Raw genomic sequence first — 21,802 nt, 5'->3', positions numbered from 1 at the left:
TACATGGACTTTCACCCTTCACAGCCTTACATGTTCACCTCTGCAAATGTAACCTGATACATCCCCCTGATGTCATCACTCACTGTTGCCACGCATTCAACACGAACACTGTGAAAGTACCTGCATGAAGTGAACACCCTACACAGATACTCTTTTTTTTTTTTTGAGATTTAACAATTCTGTTTAGTTTTGATTTAATTTGCATCTTCACTATGCTGACAGCCCTGAATCTACACAGTAACCATGTAGGCAGTGAAACTGCATGGGACCCCAATGCTGTAACAGGGGAATACTGTAATCCATCAGCTACATCCTCCATATGCATACATTACAGTATAATACTCTGTTTCATGGAGTTTTACACATATTAGCAGCCTGCATTACTTACAAGTATATTATTCATTTGGGGAGTGGGGGAGCAAAGATGTATTTATGTCCTGGCATTTAAAAAGGAATTATTATGATCGTTGCACTAATTTTCTAACATTCACCCTGTGTAATGAGGTCAGAATATGTGTGCCGTTACATGTTAAGGGCAGTTCTGTACAAATGTAAGAGCTTTTACTTGCTTTTGTTTCCGTGTAGACTCCTTTCCATGGCTGTATTCGAAAAGTTTTGTAATACACGGCCAACATGGACATTGAGTCTACACGGTTGCTTTAGAGGTTGTTGAATCACTCCACTGTGTTGATTTGCTTCACTAGCAAGAAATTCAACTACTTATGCTATAATTTGAATGCCATGAAAGTTTCCATATTTGCACGCGAGTGCTCAACTCTGTGATCACTATGCAGAGTTTACTGAATCTAAAAGTTTTTGCACCCATGTGCGCATTGCGCTGTGATGCTCACACCAAAAAAATATCGTGTAAGCTTTACTGAATCCCCTTGGGTGTTTATTTTGTAAATGTTTGTTTCTGTAAAATTAATTTTCAAATATCTGTGTAACTGTACACATGATTTTAATTCTGTTTAAATATATGTAACTTTTTAATAAAGTACCCAAATTTATTTAGTGTCATGAAATCTTCTACATCTGGTTGAGCTATCAATAACTCAGACAGACAGGACCTTGATTTAACATCTCACCCAAATGAAGGTACAATAATCACCCACAGCAGCCTCCTTATAACACACTGAAGTTTAAATGCTAGAAAATTAATCCAAGCACCTGGTGTGTGAATACAACCCACAGTCTTCGATTTTCTAGCAAGAGAGGTGAACATGTTACCTGCTGAGCATTTGAATTAGTGAAGTCTACATTTTACCTCACTGAGGAATTGCCATTTAGGCAACATAATGCATAATTGTGAGCAGTGTCTCTCAGACATTGTTTGATAAACCACTTCTTTGCAAAACACAACAGCCTGCATCAAGGAATGAAGGAAAATTCAACTTCAATAAATCAGGAATGACTGATGCAGCCAAAGTGGGAAAAGGAAAAAAAAAAAGTAAAATGGAATTATGGGAATAAGTTATGATGTCATCTGCGCCTTTTATCAAGGAAGACCAAAACAAGAAAACACAGAAGTGTCAGATATAAGTAGCAAAAAGGCTTCTATTTGTCCAAAGTTAGATGTATTCCATAGTTAAATGGATTGTTTCAATATTGTTGAAGCTAAATGACCAATCTTTTAAGTATTGCTCGTCTGAATTTAACTTTATTATCTTTTATAGTTGAAACAGTAGCAAATGGTTGTATTGACAAGATTTTACAATGCTAATGATTTACAAAAGTTCTGTTTAAAGCTTAGACTATTCCTTGTCCACTGGTTTAAATGAAATTTAATAAAAACACACAAAAGGGTTAAATGTATTCCTCAGATATGGATGAAGATGGTCAACCATGTGAGTAATTGATGAAGAAAACAGCTGAACGAGAATGTATTGAGTTCAGAGGTATAGTCTACTATGATAAAATGCAGTAATCGTAAAGATATTTGATTCATGACTGGATAGTTTTATTAACTTAGAACTGTTGTATTAAATTTTTATATATGCTTCAAACTTTCTAAAATAACTTGCCTGGGGATTCTATAATCTGTTCTTGCTTCTTTTCCCACTCCTGGTATTGATGTAGATGTGACCATAATGCAGACTTCCCCTAAATGAAAAAAAAGTACATTAGCAAATATTTATTATGTCATCTTTGTAAAAAAAAAAATTAAAAAAGACGAAAGTCACTTAAATGCAGTCGGTCAGCACATGCATTCCTAACAAACACTCTCAAAACACATAATTCAAATACTTTTCTCTAAAGTGCCAAATTTCTTCTACTCAATATTGACATCACTTGTGATACCAAGAAGACAAACAATGACTACAGACTCCAGCTGAACCTACAACAACAAGATGGGATACCTTCTGCTTGTATGACTTGATGCTAATGAGTATAGAATTGCGAATATTAAAGTGTGAATAACAAGGTACGCCAACCTCACCCAAATGACCCTCTTCCTATCCTGCATCCTACTGTTATACAATTGTGGTAACCCATACAATGATACCATAGTAGCTACAGTAGTGTCCTTCACCCTCAGGAGTATTGCTGTCCTTGAACATTAGAAACCCCACCAACACCAACACTGAAAATTTGTGCAATCTACTGCGCAGGGTTGTCAAACTGTGACACTGGGCTCCAAGTGTTACAAATCTATTGAACTGTAAGCATTCTTTTGAAATACCCATTTCAGAAGTACCAGCTGATGACTATTTCATCTCTGTGAGATACAGAAACAGGCAAAATGTGAAAGACATTAAGAAATTGTTAGTAGGTGGCCAAGTGTCACAGATATGTGCTATGATATTCCTAAAGTGGCAGAATATAGTCACAAAGTGGCTAAACTGCAGGATTAACAGTTGCATTAAATAACAAAACTTAATTACTTGTAAGAAAATTAAAGGACTTGGACAGAAATCATAACTAAGTACAATCACATACTACTGTTTAGCTCTCCAAGTGGAAAAGGTGAAGCCTCTTCTCTGTACCACTGAGATAAAGTCCTGACTATATCCCAAATGACACTGGATCAAAGAGCAAGTCTCGGAGCAGGAAAAGCCAGCTGTGTTGGGATGGGTGTGAATGGCTAGGATCAGTTGTCCATGACCATACCAGGAAGATGATTGTGTTTGGGTCTTACTGCTTCAGTAACACTTTTTAGCAGGACTGAGTAGTCTCAGCACTGCAGCTGGGAAGGATGTATGGAAGCATGCACTGACCACCAGTACTGAAGGCCCTACTTCAGACAACTAGATCTAGGGAATTTAGAAACCAAATACCTCAACCAGTTGATGATGTTGATGTCTCCTCAGTCTCTGGACTCCTACCTATGTTGCCTGTTTTGCCAGAACAGGAAATAAATGAATAAATGGGTTCAGAGGGGACTGCTTAATAGTGGAGTGGTCAAGGCTGAAGGTCACAAAGAGATATAGAGTCTACTTTAAGGTAACAACTTTTATAATTAAAAAAGGCCCCCATGGTCTCCAATTCCTATGCCTGTTTTCCTAGGAGCTAAACCAAATGGGCAACATACAGTGTACCATCTTATTCTCGGCTTTCCATGTATGAAGACCCAAGGTTTTTGACTTCACAGCAATTTAGCCAGACCTACACCAGCACTTTGGAGGATGTAATGCCACTTACTTTCTGCTCTCAAGAAAGATTTCTAGATGCATTCTTAAAGCCTTAATGTAGATTTTGCTAAAGTGCACTTTGGCATTTTTTCAGATACTCAGGATGACCTGTAATTCAGTGATTAGTCAAATCTCTAGTGATGAACTGCATTATGAATTGTACCCTCTATCATAGCTTGAACACAAAAAGAGACAACTCTCTCCTCACATATGAGCTCTTTGCAGTGGGAATAAACCCTATATGTCATAAGTCACTCCATAACATCAGTGTCAGGTATAGTGTGTGTAGTATGGCTATTCACATGGAAATTACAAAATGACTGCTTGTACATCTCATTTACATACAGCTGGTTTTCCGTGTTGCTGTATACCTTACACACAATAAATCTTTCCTTCCACAAAACAAATGGCTCAGCAATGGATTACTAAACACTGGCAACCCAAACAATAAATATGACCAGGTACATAATTAATCTTCCAAAACCATCTTGGCATCTGTGCCTTGAATGTAACCTGGCTCAAACCCCACACTACAAATCTGAAACAGGACTTCTCCCAGCACTCAGTAATTTGTTTTGACAGGCCTGATCCCCAAAAAGGTGGTGACCAAGTGCTTGTAGCTAGACAATTTATACATGAAACATTATAAAGTCATCCCTAACTGATGAATTTGTCCCAAAATGAATACTACTCGACTTCCTTTTACCCAAACCACCACATTAAACTATTGCATTGGTACAATATTTTCTACCTTTTACAGCCTAATGCACACAATTACAAAGCTGACTCAAAGAAAGGAAAATATTATCATTGTGGGTGACTAACTTTTTTGGCCATTTCAAACACATGAAAGTAAGATCAGGAAATGTTAATTTGTAAAATGTGTCTCCACTGCAGCTCACGTGTCCACATATGAGTTCATGGTCACTGTTTAAACAGAGATTGGATACTTGTACATGGACAGGTACTCTATAACACAGCAGCAAGTCCCACTTGATCGTACTTTCTGGAGATGATAGTTCAGTCCAATTTCGTCATGAAGGCGAACATCAGTTGGTTGACTCAACAGCTTATGTAGCTGTGCACCACTTGTGTTAATCAAGACTCCACACAGAGTTAAGGGTGAAAACTGAGCTGCATCCTAGCTGCTTGCCAAATGGCTAAATAAAACAGATAATCAGCTCAACAAGATTCATATAAAAAATAAATGGATGATCAGCCCACAGCATCCCTAATTTTCTTACCTGCCCCCTCAAAAAAATGTTCAGCCTGATTTTTCTATCCTAGCTTTTGCTAATGCTGTAAACAAAGCAGGATATTTACTCTGCCTGCCCTTGACTCAGTTAAAAAAAAAAAAGAAATATGATCTGAAGCAAATTAATCATTCATTCCTGTACTCACTTGACTTCCTACACACTTTGCAGAAAGTCTGCAAATATTAAATGGTAAAGGGATTTCTCTGGTGGGTACAAATGAAGATATGTTACCATGAAAGTTGCTTTTTCTTTTTCCCTTTTAAATACTGGCATGGCAGGCAACCAGGTACTTAGCAGTTTACAACTTCACAGGAGGAACAGTGTAGGGCACTGCATGTCTGTCAACTGTCCGTTATTTTGCCTTATATTTTTGATCTATTCCTAATAAAATGTGTGGCTCTATTGAAAATCGGTGAGGACTGTATTCACTAAATAATGAAAGACATTTAGTTTCAGACTTCATACCCTTCCAAACAAAAATGCATACTAATGTGAAACCCATTTTTCTAGCAACTTTTAAGTATACAAGAACAATATTTCAAATCTGTTACATATTTTGGGTCTTTGTCCTCCAATTATTTTTAGCTTTGTCTCAGATTCTTGAGCTAAAAGGTTGAGCTATGCTGTAGGACTGGCTAGTAACTGTGCATTTGTATAAGAGTTAAAACATATTGTGCTATCATTACTTTATCCAGGTAGGCCACATGCAGCAGTAAATGGCTTTGCAGGGAAATAGTTATGGGACTGAATAGCAATTGTTCAGTTTTGTATGTAATATTTTATCCTGGTTGGAAATCAGATGTGGGCAGTGAAAGGCTTTGCAGGTAAAGTACTTATGGGACTGGTTTATGACTGTGCAACTAAGTAAAACACAGTTCAAATGCACTGTGTGTCTGTTATTTTATTCTAGTGGGAACCAGCTATGGGCAGTGGATGCCTTTATAAGGGATACTACTATGGGGATGGGAAACAGCTATGCGGTGCATAAAACAGAGCTGAAATACATTACATGGAAATTATTTTATTATACTACAACATCTGGGGATGTACACATACAACACAGCAGCTATAACTGCAGGGTATGGAGTCTGTCTGTAAAAGAAAATGACAGACTGATCTTATTGGTCATTAATATGGCTTTACAGGACCATAGTTGTAAATTGTCCCTGATTTTGGCATATATTTTGGCCTGTTCCACTATGAACTTGTGGTTTTCTGTCAAACCATTAATGATTGCAATTCACTGAATAAAAACATTTGAATTTCAGACTTCATATCCTTAAGAAAATACATGCTAATATCAAGGCGGTTATTTTACCAACTTAAAAGTATATAACAGCAACATTTAAAATCTGTTCCTAACTGTGGGTCTTTGCCCCTATTACTTTTTTGGGATTTTTCCCAGAATCTTGAGCTAGGAAGATCAGCTTTTGAGCCACTGATCCTAATATTTTTTATTGTGTCTTTCATAGCTGACCTAAGAGATTGAGCGGCATGTCCAAAGACTAATGAGATTTTTGTAAAGTATTTTACTGTTGCTACTGTATGTGTGAAACAACTCTGAAAATTATACATTTACTGTGGCTATTACTTTTCATCAAAATCAGATATTCTGAGCTGTATGAAGTCAACAGAGAGTCTAGAAATGTTGGATGGGGTGAAAGCTGTCTATGGACAAAAGTAACCCTCTTGATACCTTAAACTGTCACCAATTTGGCTTTGAAGGACTAGTGCACAGCTGTTAAAGTAACTGTTTACTGTACCTATTGTGACTGCATAAAAGAGGCAATATGTTTATCACAATCAGATACTCGAGTTGCACACAGTGAGCAATGTGGCTATAATTACTGGGTACAATGGACTTTCAGTGGATGTATATGACTGACCCAGCCATCATGTTGCTGCTGTCATACCAGACTTAAACCATCACTGGTCTGGCTCTGCAGGACTTGTGCACGTTTATGTAAAGCAAGATGGAATACTTTATTATGGCCATTTTAAATCATTATTAGACATGTAAGGTGTACCCAATCAAACTGACTGCAAATACATGTACTGGTGGATTACGACAGTAGTCTGGGTGGTGTTTATGATTGAAATGTTCAAAAATGGGTAATTTTGTTATTATTGGCAAAAAAAAAAATTGTTTCAGTTCTTACTGTTAAAATGTTCAGGGGTACAAATTTAAAACACATTTTGCTTTATTAAACAGTCAGAAATGTGAATCTAAATGAATGCATATATTTATGCAAGATCATAAAACAGAGTGAGTATGTAGGGAGGGCACAAAGTACCATTAATCTGCCACTGTCTGATCTCTACCTTACTCAAGTACTACAGGTTTCAACTAAGCCAAGTACATCCTCTAATTATCATATACTGTTGGACTGTCTTATACAAAATATAGTTCTTCTCCAGAAGTTCTCCAAATTTCAGTGATTACTGCACTATTCCACTTACATACTTCCCTAGGAGGGAGAACACTAACTCCTGCATAACCACTACCCTTACATTACAAAAACTGCCTCAATTGCTAAAAAAATCAGTTAGCCAGATCTCATTTTATCAAACAATCTGTTTTAACAAGGCTAACAATGCCTTAGAACAAATTATATTCACAAACCTAATTCTGCATAAACAAGTCAAAAAAGCCATCAATAAATCCATTTAGCTGCCTAACAGGCAAACCACTACCTTTTCTAACCATAGAATGTTTTTGAAAGATTTTAATAAATTCACTGATTACTCTAAAAAAGAAGTTATGTTCTTACCATGATGTTCCATTGTGTTGTCCATTTTCATTCTTCCTGAACTTGTGGATTTTGGATTTGACCTCAGATCTGACTCGGCTGCTTTCCAAGCTTAAGATTCAAAGCTCAAGCTCCTCCTCTCCATCCCATAATGCCCCATTCCCCCAGATTACCTCAGATTGAGTTTGCTAAAAATATACACCTAGAGTACCTACATAGCAGAAGAAAAAGGTTCAGGGGTCAACACAGGAACTACAGTTCTTAATAGAAACCAACTCCATCAGGACTACATAGAAAAAGGCCAGGGGAAAGGAGGGTAGGGAGGTTGAGGAAGAATGAAAATGGACAACACAGATGGAATGCTATGGTAAAAACATAACTTCTTTATCTGATGTTGTCATTTATTCATTCCTCAACCTGTGGGACAGAGTCCCCAGCTACACAACCCTACAGTGGCCCTTATGGGAGGATATTCCAAAGCACCCTAGAGCCAAAAGCAGATATATTCCAAGAAGTAATGTCTAGTTTGTAATGAGAAATAAAGGTATAAGACCTTGACCAAGAGGCAGCTGTGCAAATATCAATTGCCATTCTCGAACAGAAGGCTTGACAAGTCGCCACAGATCTGGTAGAATGAGCTTTGACATGCCCCAACAAAGACTTACCTTTTGATTAATAAACAAAGGAGATGCAATCTCTTAACCACCTGGCCTGAGTAAGTTTGGCAACTGCTGTACCTTTCCTAACCTCTGAAAAGAATATGAACAGCTGGTCAGATTTTCTGAAGGATTTTGTCCTGACCACATAAAAACATAATTGCCTATGAACATCAAGAAGATGTAACATGTACTCTCCACTGTTCTGAAAATTGGGAAAGAAAACTAGAAAATGAATAGACTAATTGATATTGCTTTCTGTGACCACTTTAGGTAAAAAGGGTGGATTGTTCCGCAAATATACTCTGTCCTTATGGAAGACATAAATAAGGAGGTGTAGAAAAAAAGGGCTTGGAGTTCAGAAATTCTTTTACATGACATAATAACTACTAAAAAGGAGAGAAAACTTTAGATCTACCTTAGCTGCTGGTTCAAAAGCGGGGGAGAACCAAAGTAAGATCCCAAGGGGGAGTTGGATCCTTGAATGGGGGACGAAGTAAAGAGGTGGCTCTGAGAAAAACCTTACATAGCTTAGAAGAAGCTAAAGAAGAAGAGATTTCTCCAATGTGAAAATGCAAAATGGTTGCCAACTGAACCTTCACCGTGGAATAGCTGGTTCCATTCTGGAAGAGGAAAGCCAGGAAATCTAAAATCACAGGAGCAGTTGCCATAAAATGATCTATTAGCTTCTGTTGAACCCAAATGGAGAATCTTTTCCATTTACACACATATATCTTTCTGGTAGATGCTTTATGAGCTGATATCAGAATCTTTTGTATTGGGGATGAAAGCCTGGAATGTCTAGTCATCACTGGAACTGAAGAAATCATGCAGTCGATTTCTGACCTTGAAGATTCGGATGAGTCTGCCAAGAGTGGTGGGACAACAGGTCTAGAGGTGGTTCCAGAGTCCATGGAGGACAAAGTAGAACAGACCAGAGATAGGTGAACTAGACCAGATGAGGCCAGAAAAGAGCAATGAGGAATACTTTGCTCTTCAACTGATGAGCTTTCCGAAGAAATTTGGGAATCAGTGGTAAGGGGGGAATGCATAAAGTAGACCAGAAGGCCCAGCATGGACTACAGCATCTCTTGGGGACTGTCTCTGAGGGCAGATCAAGGCAAAGAACTTGATGCATTTGTTGTTGAGAGAAGAGGCAAAAAGATCGCAGTAAGGTTGAACCCACTTGACGAAAATCATGTTTGCACTGACTTGTTTAGAGACCACTCCTAAGGCATCAGTAAAGTTCTGCTAAGCCTGTCTGCTAGAATGCTGGACTGCCCCAGAATGTGTGCTATGGCTAGAAAGCAGTTGGTAGAGATCACCCATTGCCACACTCTCACTGCTTCTTAACACAGTGGGTAAGATTTGGTTAACCCTTGCTTGTTGATGTATCACACTATGGGCATATTGTCCGTCTGAATTGCAATGGTCTCCAGAGGAAGAAAGTTTTGTAGTGCTTGCAACGCCAGAAGAACCACTCTCATCTCTAGGACATTGATATGCAAATTGGTGTCCTGAGACGTCTACGTGCCTTGGACTGTCCTTCCCAGAAAATTACCCCTCACCCCAACTGGTAGGTGTCTGTGGTATGCGTGGTGTTTGGCAGAGGAACCTTGGTTGACTTCTGAGGAATGAAGCCACCAGAGAAGAGAATCTTTGCATATCTGTGGTGCAACTCCAGGTGCAACTAACAATAGATAAGACTGCAATCCAAATTGTAGCTTGCTACAGATCTCCCACCATGCCCCACGATTCTCACGACACCTTTCTAAACATACTGGAAAATATTAAGATAGAACCAAACACCCTAATATTGGGTGATTTTAACTACCCTGCCATTACCTGGGAAAACTACTCATGTACCAACACCTTTGCCCAACGGTTCTTGGAATTCATAAATTCCAACACCCTGGATCAACTTCATGCTACTCAAGTCAGAAGTGACAAACTTCATGACACCCATGCAGATGGGAAATGAAAGTTCAACTGCTGAATCCTACACTAAGGCACTGTACGAGCACATCCACTCATGCATGAATCGTGCCATCCCAAATAGAACCAGGATGCTCTCATCCAAAAAATGGAAGCCAATCTGGTGGTCCCCTGCCATAAACAAACTTTACAATAAAAGGAAGAAACTATTGCAGAAAAGAGGAAAATCCCAGGATGCAAAAAACTCCCTTACCAGCCTCAGTAAGAAACTGAGATCCCTCATAAAATCCTCCAAAGTTAGTTATGAAAATAAAATTGCCAAAGATTCCAAAGACAACCACAAGGCATTCTATAACTATGTCAAGAATCTAAATGGCAATGCTCAGATCTGCTCTGAGCTAAAACAGAATGGCATTAAATATACTGATCCCAAGGATATTGCCAATATCCTGGCAGATCGATTCAGTGCCAACTTCACCCCCCTCTCACCCCCTAAATGGCCCATCTCAATACCGGAAGATTGCCAAATTCCGGTAATAATGGCCACACAGGTAAAAAACACACTCTCCAAAGCTAAGAATACAGCATCCATGGGACCAGGTGACATCCCGGGCTGTGTACTACATGAACTACAATACGAACTGGCACCTCACCTAAGGTTCATATTTAATCATAGCCTCATCTCAGGTTTCATGCCCACTGAGTGGCGCAGAGCTACAGTTATCCCACTCCACAAGGGGGGATCCACCTTGGATTCCGGAAACTACCATCCCATCAGTCTGATGAGTCTTGTCTGCAAGGCCATGGAGCGTATTATCATGGAACTTATAAACAAAGACATCTGCAACCTTCAAACACTGGACCCCTGCCAGGTTGGGTTCTTGAAGGGCCGATCTTGTCTCCTGAACCTGACTGACTTCTTCGAATCAGTCTCCAGAGCCATGGACAAGGGTAAGGTGGTCCACACAGCCAGACCTTGCCAAGGCCTTTGACACCATCCCCCACTCTGGAATCATAGATAAACTTACTAAGCTGGGCATTAATTTCTACGTCACCCAATGGGTTGCTAACTGAATTACGGATAGAACCCATACTGTAAAAGTAGCCAACTCCAAATCCAGCTCCAGACAAGTGACAAGTGGAGTACCTCAGGGTTCAGTCCTGGGACCACTCTTGTTTGGGATCTACTTCTCTGAAGTACAGGCCAACACTAAGGGACTCTGGCTAACAAAGTTCGCAGATGACTGCAAACTGGAAGCCATTATTGAATCCCCAAATGATGTGGATACTCTGCAAAAGGGCCTTACAGAAACCGATGCTTGGTGCCAGAGCCATGGGCTCCAGCTCAATGCCAAGAAACGTATAGTTATCCCCTTTGGGAAAAAACATGTACCCATGAATTACCATATAGGTGGCAGTACACTAAACACCGAAAGTGTGATAAGAGACTTGGGGACACAGGCGGACAGTGGTCTCACCTTTGATAACCACATCGCCACAATAGTCAGGAAATCCTTCTATGTGGCACACCTCATCACTAAGGGCTTTTCATCCAGAAAAAAGGAGGTTATTGTCCCACTGTACTCATCCCTCATTAGACCCATTATAGAATACAACGCCCTGTTTGGTATGTACCTCTCAAGACATCTGCAACAACTGGAAAGACTGCAGAAATACCTCACTAAAAGAATCACAGGCCTGAAGCAGATGCCCTACACTGACCACCTTAAAAAACTCCAGCTATACTCTGCCGCATATCATCTACTCACAAGCGATCTCAAAGAAATCTCAATCCCTCAGAGCCACACGTTCCAGGGATCTAAACCTTGTCATCACAATAAACAGAACATGCTGGAGGGATAGGTTCCTGACCAAGAGACTCCCCAGACTCTGGAGTAGATTGCCTATACATATCAAGGAGAGTGCCTCTTTGGCCCTCTTCAAAAGGAACCTTGATTGGATGGGAGAAAGGAAATTCACCCCGGGGATCATGTCAGTCGCCCTGCTAGACAGGGGTCCAGGGAAGTAAACAGTGTGGGAAGAAATAGCCAGGGAATTGTTATGGCTAGGCTTGTATAGGCCCTAGGGCTGATAGTCTAGTACCAACCTATGAACCTGTGACAGTTTTAAAGGTTGAGTCAGAGGATGTTAATGTAATGAACATTGAACTGATAACATCCACTGTAGGATTCACATATGTAAACATGCTGCAGGTAGTAGTGTTATCGTGGCAGCCATAGAGCCTAATGTTCTTGCTATTAATTTTGCTGGAGGGGATGAAACTGCTAGGACCTGGGAGATGAAGTCTCAGAGTGGAGACGCTGTCTGGAGGTTTAAAAAACATAGTTTTGGTTGTGTCTAAACAAGCTCCAATAAAGTCTAACAGCGGAACAGGATGGAGCTGTGAGTTTTGTGTGTTGATGGTTATGCCAAGAGTGGGAGCCAGTTGTAACAGGTAATCCCTAGCTTGAATGAGTAGATGCCTGGTTGAAGCAGTTAGGAGCCAGCTGTCGAGGTAAGGAAACACATGGAATATCTGCAGTCTGAAATGAGCTGCAACTACTGCCATGCATCTGGTGAACACCCTGGGGGCTGTGGTGAGACCAAATGGAAGCACTCAGATTTGGTAATGACTGGCTCCCAGGCTGAAATGAAGATACCTTCAAGTCTATTGAGCACATCCAGTCATCCATCTTCAGAAAAGGTAGGATGGATTGGATTGCAACCATCCTGAACTTCAAGTTCTCCACTGATTTCTTCAGAGATGTTAGATCCAAAATTGGCCTTGGGTCCCCTGTCTTCTTTGGTACTAAAAAGAACCATGAGTAGATGAAAAGACCACCGAGGCAAATATGAACCTTTAATCAATACAGTGATATTTAAATCTGAGCCTCAAAAGACTCAAAATACAAACAAGGCTCAAATGAATTAAAAATAACTGATAAAGCGCTTTCATCTCTATATACATTAACTGAGACTTTTCATTTGTTTGGATAGTTTAATTTGAACCTTGAGTAGATGCCCGATCTGTCTTCCAGTAAAAGGGTGGATTCCACTAGGGCATGGAAGGATCCAGACACTGTAGTGCCCATACCTAAGTGGATCAATAAGATATTAAGTGCCCCCTAGGATGACTCTTTTTTTGGAGCACCTTTATAATTTCTACAGCTGCTGCCTTCCTCTGATTGGGTGGCACATCAGGAAGGTAAGTCTTTGGCTTGGGAAGACCTAAAAAGGGAAGGAAGTATCCCCTGGATACCATCCTTTGCACCCGTCGATCATTTGTGATGACTATCCAGGCTTCTGGGTGCAAGGATAAGTGCTCCCAACTGCCTCCAGAGAAGGGCAGTCAGGCAACCCTTTAGGAGCACTGAAATGGTCCGTTTGAGAAGGAATCCTGAAACCCTTAATTCCATGGACCCCCCCTTGCCCCTGGGGTGGCATTTACCATTGTAACTGTTTACCCTCTGCCTCTGGAGGAAGTCTCCCTAAGATTTCTGACAAGGACCTTCTGATTTCCTGAACCAGAGTTTTTTTTCCCTCCATGTTGACTCCAGGACAAGGATCTTTGTAGAGTAGAAAATTGGATTCTGATGGCAGAATAGGTCTTTCCATCCTTCTCGCTGTGGAAGAGTGTGTCACAAACTGTGTGGCCAAATAGAGATGAACCATCAAAGAGTGCATTGACAAATGACACCTTGAAAGATTCTGCAAAGTCACACAGTCGTATCCACACACAGTGCCTAATGGTAATGCCAGAACCAGCGACTCTAGAGGTGCCTTCTGCCATATGGGCAATCAGCCTCATGGATAAGTTCTATATCAACTGGAGAGTTGTCATTCTGGAGGCAAAAGTCTTGCATTCTACTTCAGACAAGGACTCAGGGACCGAGCTAGAGAGTGCATTCTACTTCAGACAAGGACTTAGGGACTGAGCTAGACAGTTCTTTGATTAAGTCCCTCTGTAGCCTGGTAAAATGAGATAAGTAGTTTAGTACTTGTAAAGCAAACACAGACAAAGCGTAAACCTTCTTGCCAAAGCTGTTCAAAGCCCTACATTCCCTGTTACATGGACGGATAGTACAGCTTTCCTGAGCTAGGTCCTTTTTGGTGGCTACTGCAACAACCATGGCATCTACCTTTGGTTCAGTGCAATTTGCCTAGGGGGCACTTAATATCTTATTGATCCACTTAGGTATGGGCACTACAGTGTCTGGATCCTTCCATGCCCTAGTGGAAACTAACTCAATAAGAGGATCCACTGGGAGGGGAGGGTGTAGATGGGTCAGTGCCAAAGGCTTCCAAGACCACTGAGTCCTCTGGGTTAGGGCTTTGAGAGAACAATCCACCCTTTTACGGAAGATATCTAAGATGTCCACAAAGGAGGCATTGTCGGGTGGAGATCTAGGGGACCCTTCCCCTTTCCTGAAGATAGTGTCTAAAGGTACGGATTCCTGTGGGGAATCCAGATGTCTCCTTTTACACCTTTTCTTACAGGGGCCTCCTCAGTGGGATATTCCAAGGAGGTATCGGAAGAAAAATGGGGTTCCACAGTAAGAAGCGGATGGGGGCTTTGCAGCACCGGCTGTCCTGGTGAAAGACGTGAGACCTCAATTACAGATTCCATGGAGATCAGATCTGAAAGTGGGAGAACCAGGAATCCCCTAGGGTGGGAGAGAACCTTCTCCACCACCTCGTAGGCAGATGGACTACAAGGATCTGAGAGCCATTCCTCTGGAGCTGAAGCAGTTGGAGCAGACTTCTCCGGAGCCCCTGCAATCCTCTGCAGCAAAGGGGGAGTTGGCACAGAGCTGTCAAATGCCAAAGCCCTGAGGGGAAGCAACTGCTCTGAAAATCTCGGAGTCAAAGTCAACCCCCCCAAACCCACTTCTAAGCTTCGGGTCTGAGATGCACTGGGCCCTGAAGCTGAGCACATCAGGGTAACAGTTGGACTCGAAGTGAGAACTACTATCAGATCCTATGTCTATGTTCTCAAAGCCATTGGATCCAACAACTCTAAAGCAAAAAATCAGATTGGAGAAGGAGCCACAGGTCGAAAAGTGGAATGTCTGCTCATGGATCCAGAAGAGGACTGAGCCGGCAGAACCCCCATCTGAATCTGTGCCTTGAAAAACTCTCTCATCAATCTAACCACCTCATTATCAGACAAGTTGCAGGTAGACCTGATGGAGGAGGATGTCTAATGTGGCCTGGACACTTGCTTGGGGTGGCGTTCTAGGGAGGAGACCTCCATGCCGATACAACTGGCTCCAAGGAGACAGGAAGAGCATGGGGAGTCGAGGAAGAAGAAACCACAACTATCAGATCCTATGACCTTTGATCCAAAGATTTTGGCACCTTTTTAGGTGGCTCTGAGGAGGAATGCTCAGGGGAACACTTCCTATGCACCTTGGCCTCCTTGGATTTTCTAACAGGGGATTAAACCCCAGCACTCATGCATTAAACCTCCCACAGATTTTGCAAGAGCTATCTAGATGTGCTGGACCTAGACAGTACACATACTCCTTGTGGACATCATGTAAGGGAATCTTGTACCCACAGGAAGTGCATTTTTTAAACCCTAAAGGATTTTTGGGCTTCTCAGACATGGTAAACCAAACAGAAGAGAAACAGGGGCAGAAAAGGAGATGAGGAAGGAGAGAGAGAGACTAACCGGATGGATATATATATATATATATATATATATATATATATATATATATATATATATATATATATATATATATATATAGACATACAGTGGATATAAAAAGTGCACACACCCCTGTTAAAATGCCAGGTTTTGTGATATAAAAAAATGAGACCACAATAAATCATTTCAAAACGTTTCGCACCTATAACCTGTACAATTCAATTGAAAAACAAATCTGTTAGGGTAAATAATATAAAACAATAAAAAACATACAATAAGCTGGTTGCATAGCTGTGCACACCCTTAAACCAATACTTTGTTGAAGCACCTTTTGATTTAATTACAACATTCAGTCTTCTTGGTGTCTATCAGTATGGCACATCTTGACTTGGCAATATTTGCCCACTCTTCCTTGCAAAAGTGCTCCAAATCTGTCAGATTGCAAGGGTATCTCTCGTGCACAGCCCTCTTCAGGTCACCACACAGATTCTCTATTGGATTTAGGTCTGGGCTCTGGCTGGGCCATTCCAAAACTTTAATTTTCTTCTGGTGAAGCCATTCTTTTGTTGATTTGGATGTATGCTTGGGGTCATTGTCATGTTGAAAGGTGAAATTCCTCTTCATCTTCAGCTTTCTAGCAGACACCTGAATGTTTTGGGCCAAAAGTGACTGTTATATGGAGCCATTCATAATTCCCTCCACCTTGACTAAAACCCCAGTTCCAGCTGAAGAAAAGCAACCGCAAAGCATGATACTGCCACCACCATCCTTCACCATGGGGATGGTGTTCTTTTGGTGATGTGAAGTGTTGTTTTTGCGCCAAATGTACCATTTGGAATTGTGGCCAAAAAGTTCAACCTTTGTCTCATTAGACCATAACACATTTTCCCACATGCTTTTGGGAGACTTGATGCATTGTTTTGCAAATTTTAGCCGGGCCTGGATGTTTTTCTGTGCAGGAAAAGGCTTCCATCTTGCAACCCTACCCCATAGTCAGGACATATGGAGAATACGGAAGATTGTTGTCACATGTAGTACACAACCGGTACTTGCCAGAAATTCCTGCAGCTCCTTCAGCGTTGCTGTAGGTCTCTTGGCAGCCTCTCTGACCAGTTCTTATATTGTCTTTTCATCTATTTTGGAGAGGACATCCAGTTCTTTGCAACGTCACTGTTGTCCCATATTTTCTCCACTTTTTGATGACTGTCTTCACTGTGTTCCAATGCTGTGGATATTTTTTTGTACCCTTCTCCTCACTGATACCTTTCAACAATGAGATCCCTTTGATGCTTTGTAAGCTCTCTGAGAACCATGGCGTTTGCTGTAGCAGGCAACTAAGTAAATGTCAGGAAAATCCTACTAGGACAGCTGAACTTTATTTGGGGTTAATCAAAGTCTCTTTAATTGATAGCAGGTGTGTACCCAAGAAGACTGAATGATGTAATTAAATCAAAAGGTGCTTCAACAAAGTATTTGTTTAAGGGTGTTCACACTTACGCAACCAGCTTATTGTACGCTTTTTATCTCTTTCCCTTAACAGATTTGTTTGTTTTTCAATTGAATTGTACAAGTTATCGGTCACATTAAAGGTGGGAAAAGTTTTGAAATTATTTATTGTGGTTTCATTTTTTTAGATCACAAAAACCTGGCATTCTAACAGGGAGTGTGTACACTTTTTTTATTTCCACTGTATATATGTACTGGAAAAGAAGGTGGGACAAGAGGTAGGAAAAACGAATAATGACAAAAAGACCAGTTGATAGCCGACTTACACAACCACTTATACGACGTTTACAAGAACAACGAAATCCCAATGCTTCTCAGATGAGCGGCAAACGAGATCTAAAGTAATTTGGGGGAATGAGGGATTATGGGATGGACAGGAAGAGCTTCAGCTTTGAATCTTAAGCTTGGAAAGTGGCTGAGTGAGATTTGAGGTCGGATCCAAAACCCACAGGTTGAGGAATGAATGAAAATAACATCAGCTCAATCTTTCTCTATCCACCTCCAGATAAATCTGATAAAGAATTCTGTTAACATTTCTCCTGCCTATAAACCTGTTACCTCTCTTCCAGCTGTGCAAATCCACAAAACTTGCACCTCTCTATAATATACTTAATAGACATTACTTTCATAGGTTCATAGGTTCATACTAGGCTATCTGCCCTAGGGCATTTATAAGCCTAGCCAGAGTGTGTTTGGCTTTCGCCACCCATTTTAAATTAATTTTGCTATGCCCTTTTTCGAGGTTAGTATACTGTGCCTCTGTCTAACAGTGACACAGAAGTGATACCCGGGGTAAACCTATGATCTCCCATCCACTCATCAAGATTCCTCTTGAAGAGAGTCAATGAGGGACTCTGCCTAACTTGGACTGGGATTTTATTCCAGAGTGAAGGGAGCATGTAGGTTATGAATCTGTCCCTCCAGCATGTCCTATTTATTTCAGTGCTGAGGTTCAAGTCTCTCGAGCGCGTAGCTCGATGGGATTTGGATTTTCTGAGTTGCAGCATGTCCATTAATTCCGAGTTGGACATAGCTTTATACGTCAGGCACAGATCGCCTCTGAGCAGGTGGTATGCCACTGAGTAGAGCTGGAGTTTCTTTAACCAGGCAGCATATGGCATCTGTTTGAGCCCTTTGATCCTCTTGGTGAGGTTACTTTGGGGTCTTTCCAGTTGCTGCAGGTGTCTGGTAAGGTACATCCCAAAATGGGCATTGTACTCAATTATGGGCCTGATGAGGGATGAGTAAAGAGGCACGATGACCTCCCCTGATCTAGATGTGAATCCCTTCATGATTAAGTGGGCTATATAAAATGTTTTTCTAACCACTTTGGACACGTGGTTGTCAAATGAAAGATTGCTATCAACTTGGGTCCCCCGGTCCCTAATTACTTCTTCTGTACTTAATGGATTACCACCTATGTGGTAATTTGTGGGCACTTTGTTTTTGCCAAAGGGGATGACTATACACTTTTTGGCATTTAGCTTGAGGCCATGGCTCTGGCACCAGTTGTCTGTTTCTATGAGGCCCTTTTGGAGGATGTTTGTGTCGGCTGGAGAGTCGATTATGGCACCCAGTTTGCAGTCATCTGTGAACTTGGTGAGCCACAGTCCTTCCATGTTGGCCTGTACCTCCGAGAAATATATACCAAACAAGAGAGGTCCCAGGACTGAGCCTTGTGGGACGCCACTTGTAACTGGTTTGGAGTCTGACATGGCTCCAGCAATTCTAACCATGTGGGTTCTGTCCTTGAGCCAGTTTGCAACCCATCTAGTGACATAGGGGTTTATATTTAAGCTGGTGAGCTTATCTATAATGCCCGAGTGGGGTATTGTATCAAAGGCTTTTGCGAGGTCCAGGTAGGCTGTGTGGACCACCTTCCCCTCGTCAATGGCCTTGGTGACTGTTTCAAAGAAATCAACCAGGTTTAAGAGGCAGGATCTGCCCTTAAAGCCGAACTGGGTAGGATCCAGTGTCTGTAGGTCCCCAATATCTTTATTTATGAGGTCCATGATGATCCTTTCCATAGCTTTGCAGACCAAGCTAGTCAGGCTTATGGGGCGATAGTTTCCAGGATCCGTTTAGGCACCACCTTTGTGGACAGGGACCACTGTTGCTGTACGCCACTCTTTGGGTACATATCCTGTAGTAAGGCTGAGATTGAACAGTAGTTTTATGTTTGGGTTTAGCTCTTCTTGGAGTTCATGTAGGATGCAGCCCGGGACACCGTCTGGTCCCATTGATGCTGTGTTTTTTGCTTTGGAGAGGGCAGCTCTTACCTGAGCATCTGAGATGTCAGGGGGGGCAGCACTCTACTGGGATAGATATTTGCCCTTTTGGTGGGGAGGGGGGGAGAAGTTTGCGCTGAACCTGTCAGCTAGGATGTTGGCAATGTCTGTGGGTTTGGTGTATTTTTTGTCATTTTGGACTAATTCTGAGCATATCTGGGAATTCCCACCCAGGTTCCTAACATAACTAAAGAAAGCCTTGTGATTATCTTTAGTGTCCTGTGCAATTTTTCTCTCGAAGCTGGCCTTAGACGATTTTATGAGTGCCCGTAGTTTTTTGCTAATACTGATCAGAGATGCCTTCCCTTTTTGGGATTTTGCTCTATCATGTAGTAGCTTCCTCCTTCTATTGTATAGTTTGTTTATGGCTGGGGTCCACCAGACAGAACGTCTGCCTTTGGAGGATTGGGTCTTGGTTTTATTTGGGATTGCATGATCCATGCATTCCTGAAGGTGTTAACAGAATGCGTTTATAAAGGATTCTGCGGTCTGGGCCGTATTTTCCACAGGCCCGGGGGCTTTGAAGGATTCCACCTCGGTTTTGAGGAGTGTGAAATTTGCTTTAGAGAAGTTTTCAACTGTGGTTTTCAGGGCAGGGGGTGGAGTCGGGATGTGAATATCCAGTGAGATTAGTTTATGGTCTGATCTTACCAATGAGGAATACACTTCTGGTCTGGAGCATAGAGTCCCCATGTTGGTGATGATCAGGTCCAGTATGTTTTCCCCTCTTGTGGGAGTGGTAACAAGTTGTTCCATAGCATTTGAGTTTATAAATTCTAGGAACCTTTGGGCTAGGGTGTTGGAGCTAGAGTAATGCTCCCAGTCTATGTTTGTGTAGTTGAAGTCGCCCAATATAATGGTGTTTGGAGAGACTTTCATATTTTCCAGTGTTCTCAGGAAGGCCAAGTGGGGTTCCTGGGTTTGGGAGGGTGGTCTGTAGCAGGCTATAAACTGGAAGGCAGTTTTACCCACTGGTAGTTGCACATGGATAGTCTCTGATGCTTTGTGCTGTGCCACCAACCTTGAGGTGTGGGTATCTTTGACGAATATTGATACTCCCCCTCCTTTTGTGGTTCGGTCCAAGTTTTGGGGCCGAAAAGCATGGTATGAGGTATAACCTGGTAGTGCTAGGGTGCTCTCGGGAGCCTTGAACCAGGTTTCTGTTACTGCACAGATATCGATGTTCTCCATGCTAAGGAGAGTTTTGAGTGCGTGCATCTTGAGGTTTAGACTTCTGGCTTTGAGTAGCATTACTCTTAGTTTCTTATCCCTTGTGATACCTATGGAGGTGGGTTTGTCTTTTGAGCCTTGCCTAAAAAAGGCACTCTGGGGGTAGGAAGAGCCTTTGCCAATATCCGAAAGCCCAGGGGTGACAGGTGCAAGCCGTCCCTAGCGAAGCATTGTGGCTTGTCGAGCATGTCATCCCAGGCTGAAAGGCATTGGATCCCCTTTGAATGATACCAATACTTAAGCCAATTGTTGAAATTGATCATCTTGTCTTCATATTGTGGCATCATTCTTGGTGAGGGTAAGATGCTACTCAAGGTCAGGGTCATACCGGCCTGGGCTACATGCTCAGAGAGCTCCTCTATGTCTCTTTTCATGCAGTCCAGGGAGGTACGTCTCAGGTCATTCACACCAGCATGGACAATGACAGAGTCATATTTGTACTTGCCTTGGAGTGACCTGAGTGCTTGTGTTATGTGGTGGATCCTAGCGCCCAACAGGCAGCTCACCGTGACCTTCTCCTTGTTCAGCCTGGTGAGCGGGACGTCAGTGTGCCTGACGATAGAGTCACCTATTACAAGTGTATCAGGTGTGTTGTACACTCAGATGTAACGAGTTAACCCCAATCCTTACCTAACCATGCCTCACCTGATTCTTAACTCGTTCACTCCAATGGAGCTCAGGAAATTTGCACTGTAACTTCCAATGCACAGAGCCTAAACCTTCTGACATGATCAAATGATGTCCTCACATTTAAAACAAATATTCATATTTCTGGTTATGAAAGAAGTATAAATGGCAAACTCTTCTGCACAAACTATTTTATAGTGGTTGTAGTCTTTAGGTTTTGGGTCTTAAAACCAAATTTTATAAGTCACAGCAACACAGTAACCATTACA

General features: G+C 41.6%; 1 protein-coding gene across 4 annotated transcripts in view; it reads right to left on the bottom strand.

Annotated features, from left to right (window-relative positions):
- LOC122815561 (DENN domain-containing protein 5B-like) overlaps positions 1-21,802 on the bottom strand; it is a 1,792,502-nt gene that overhangs the window by 321,997 nt on the left and 1,448,703 nt on the right. For all 4 annotated transcript variants that reach the window (XM_044088154.1, XM_044088155.1, XM_044088156.1 and 1 more), the window contains one exon: positions 2,025-2,103. In XM_044088154.1, coding sequence (XP_043944089.1) covers positions 2,025-2,103 — 79 coding nt within the window. The remainder of the gene's footprint in view (positions 1-2,024; positions 2,104-21,802) is intronic.

Source organism: Protopterus annectens, chromosome 11.part0 (assembly GCF_019279795.1).
Source record: "Protopterus annectens isolate FY-2018-M chromosome 11.part0, PAN1.0, whole genome shotgun sequence".
In the NCBI taxonomy this organism is placed as follows: domain Eukaryota; kingdom Metazoa; phylum Chordata; order Ceratodontiformes; family Protopteridae; genus Protopterus; species Protopterus annectens.
The sequence above is the reverse complement of the archived record's forward strand: the minus strand, read 5'-3'. Positions and strand labels throughout refer to the sequence as shown.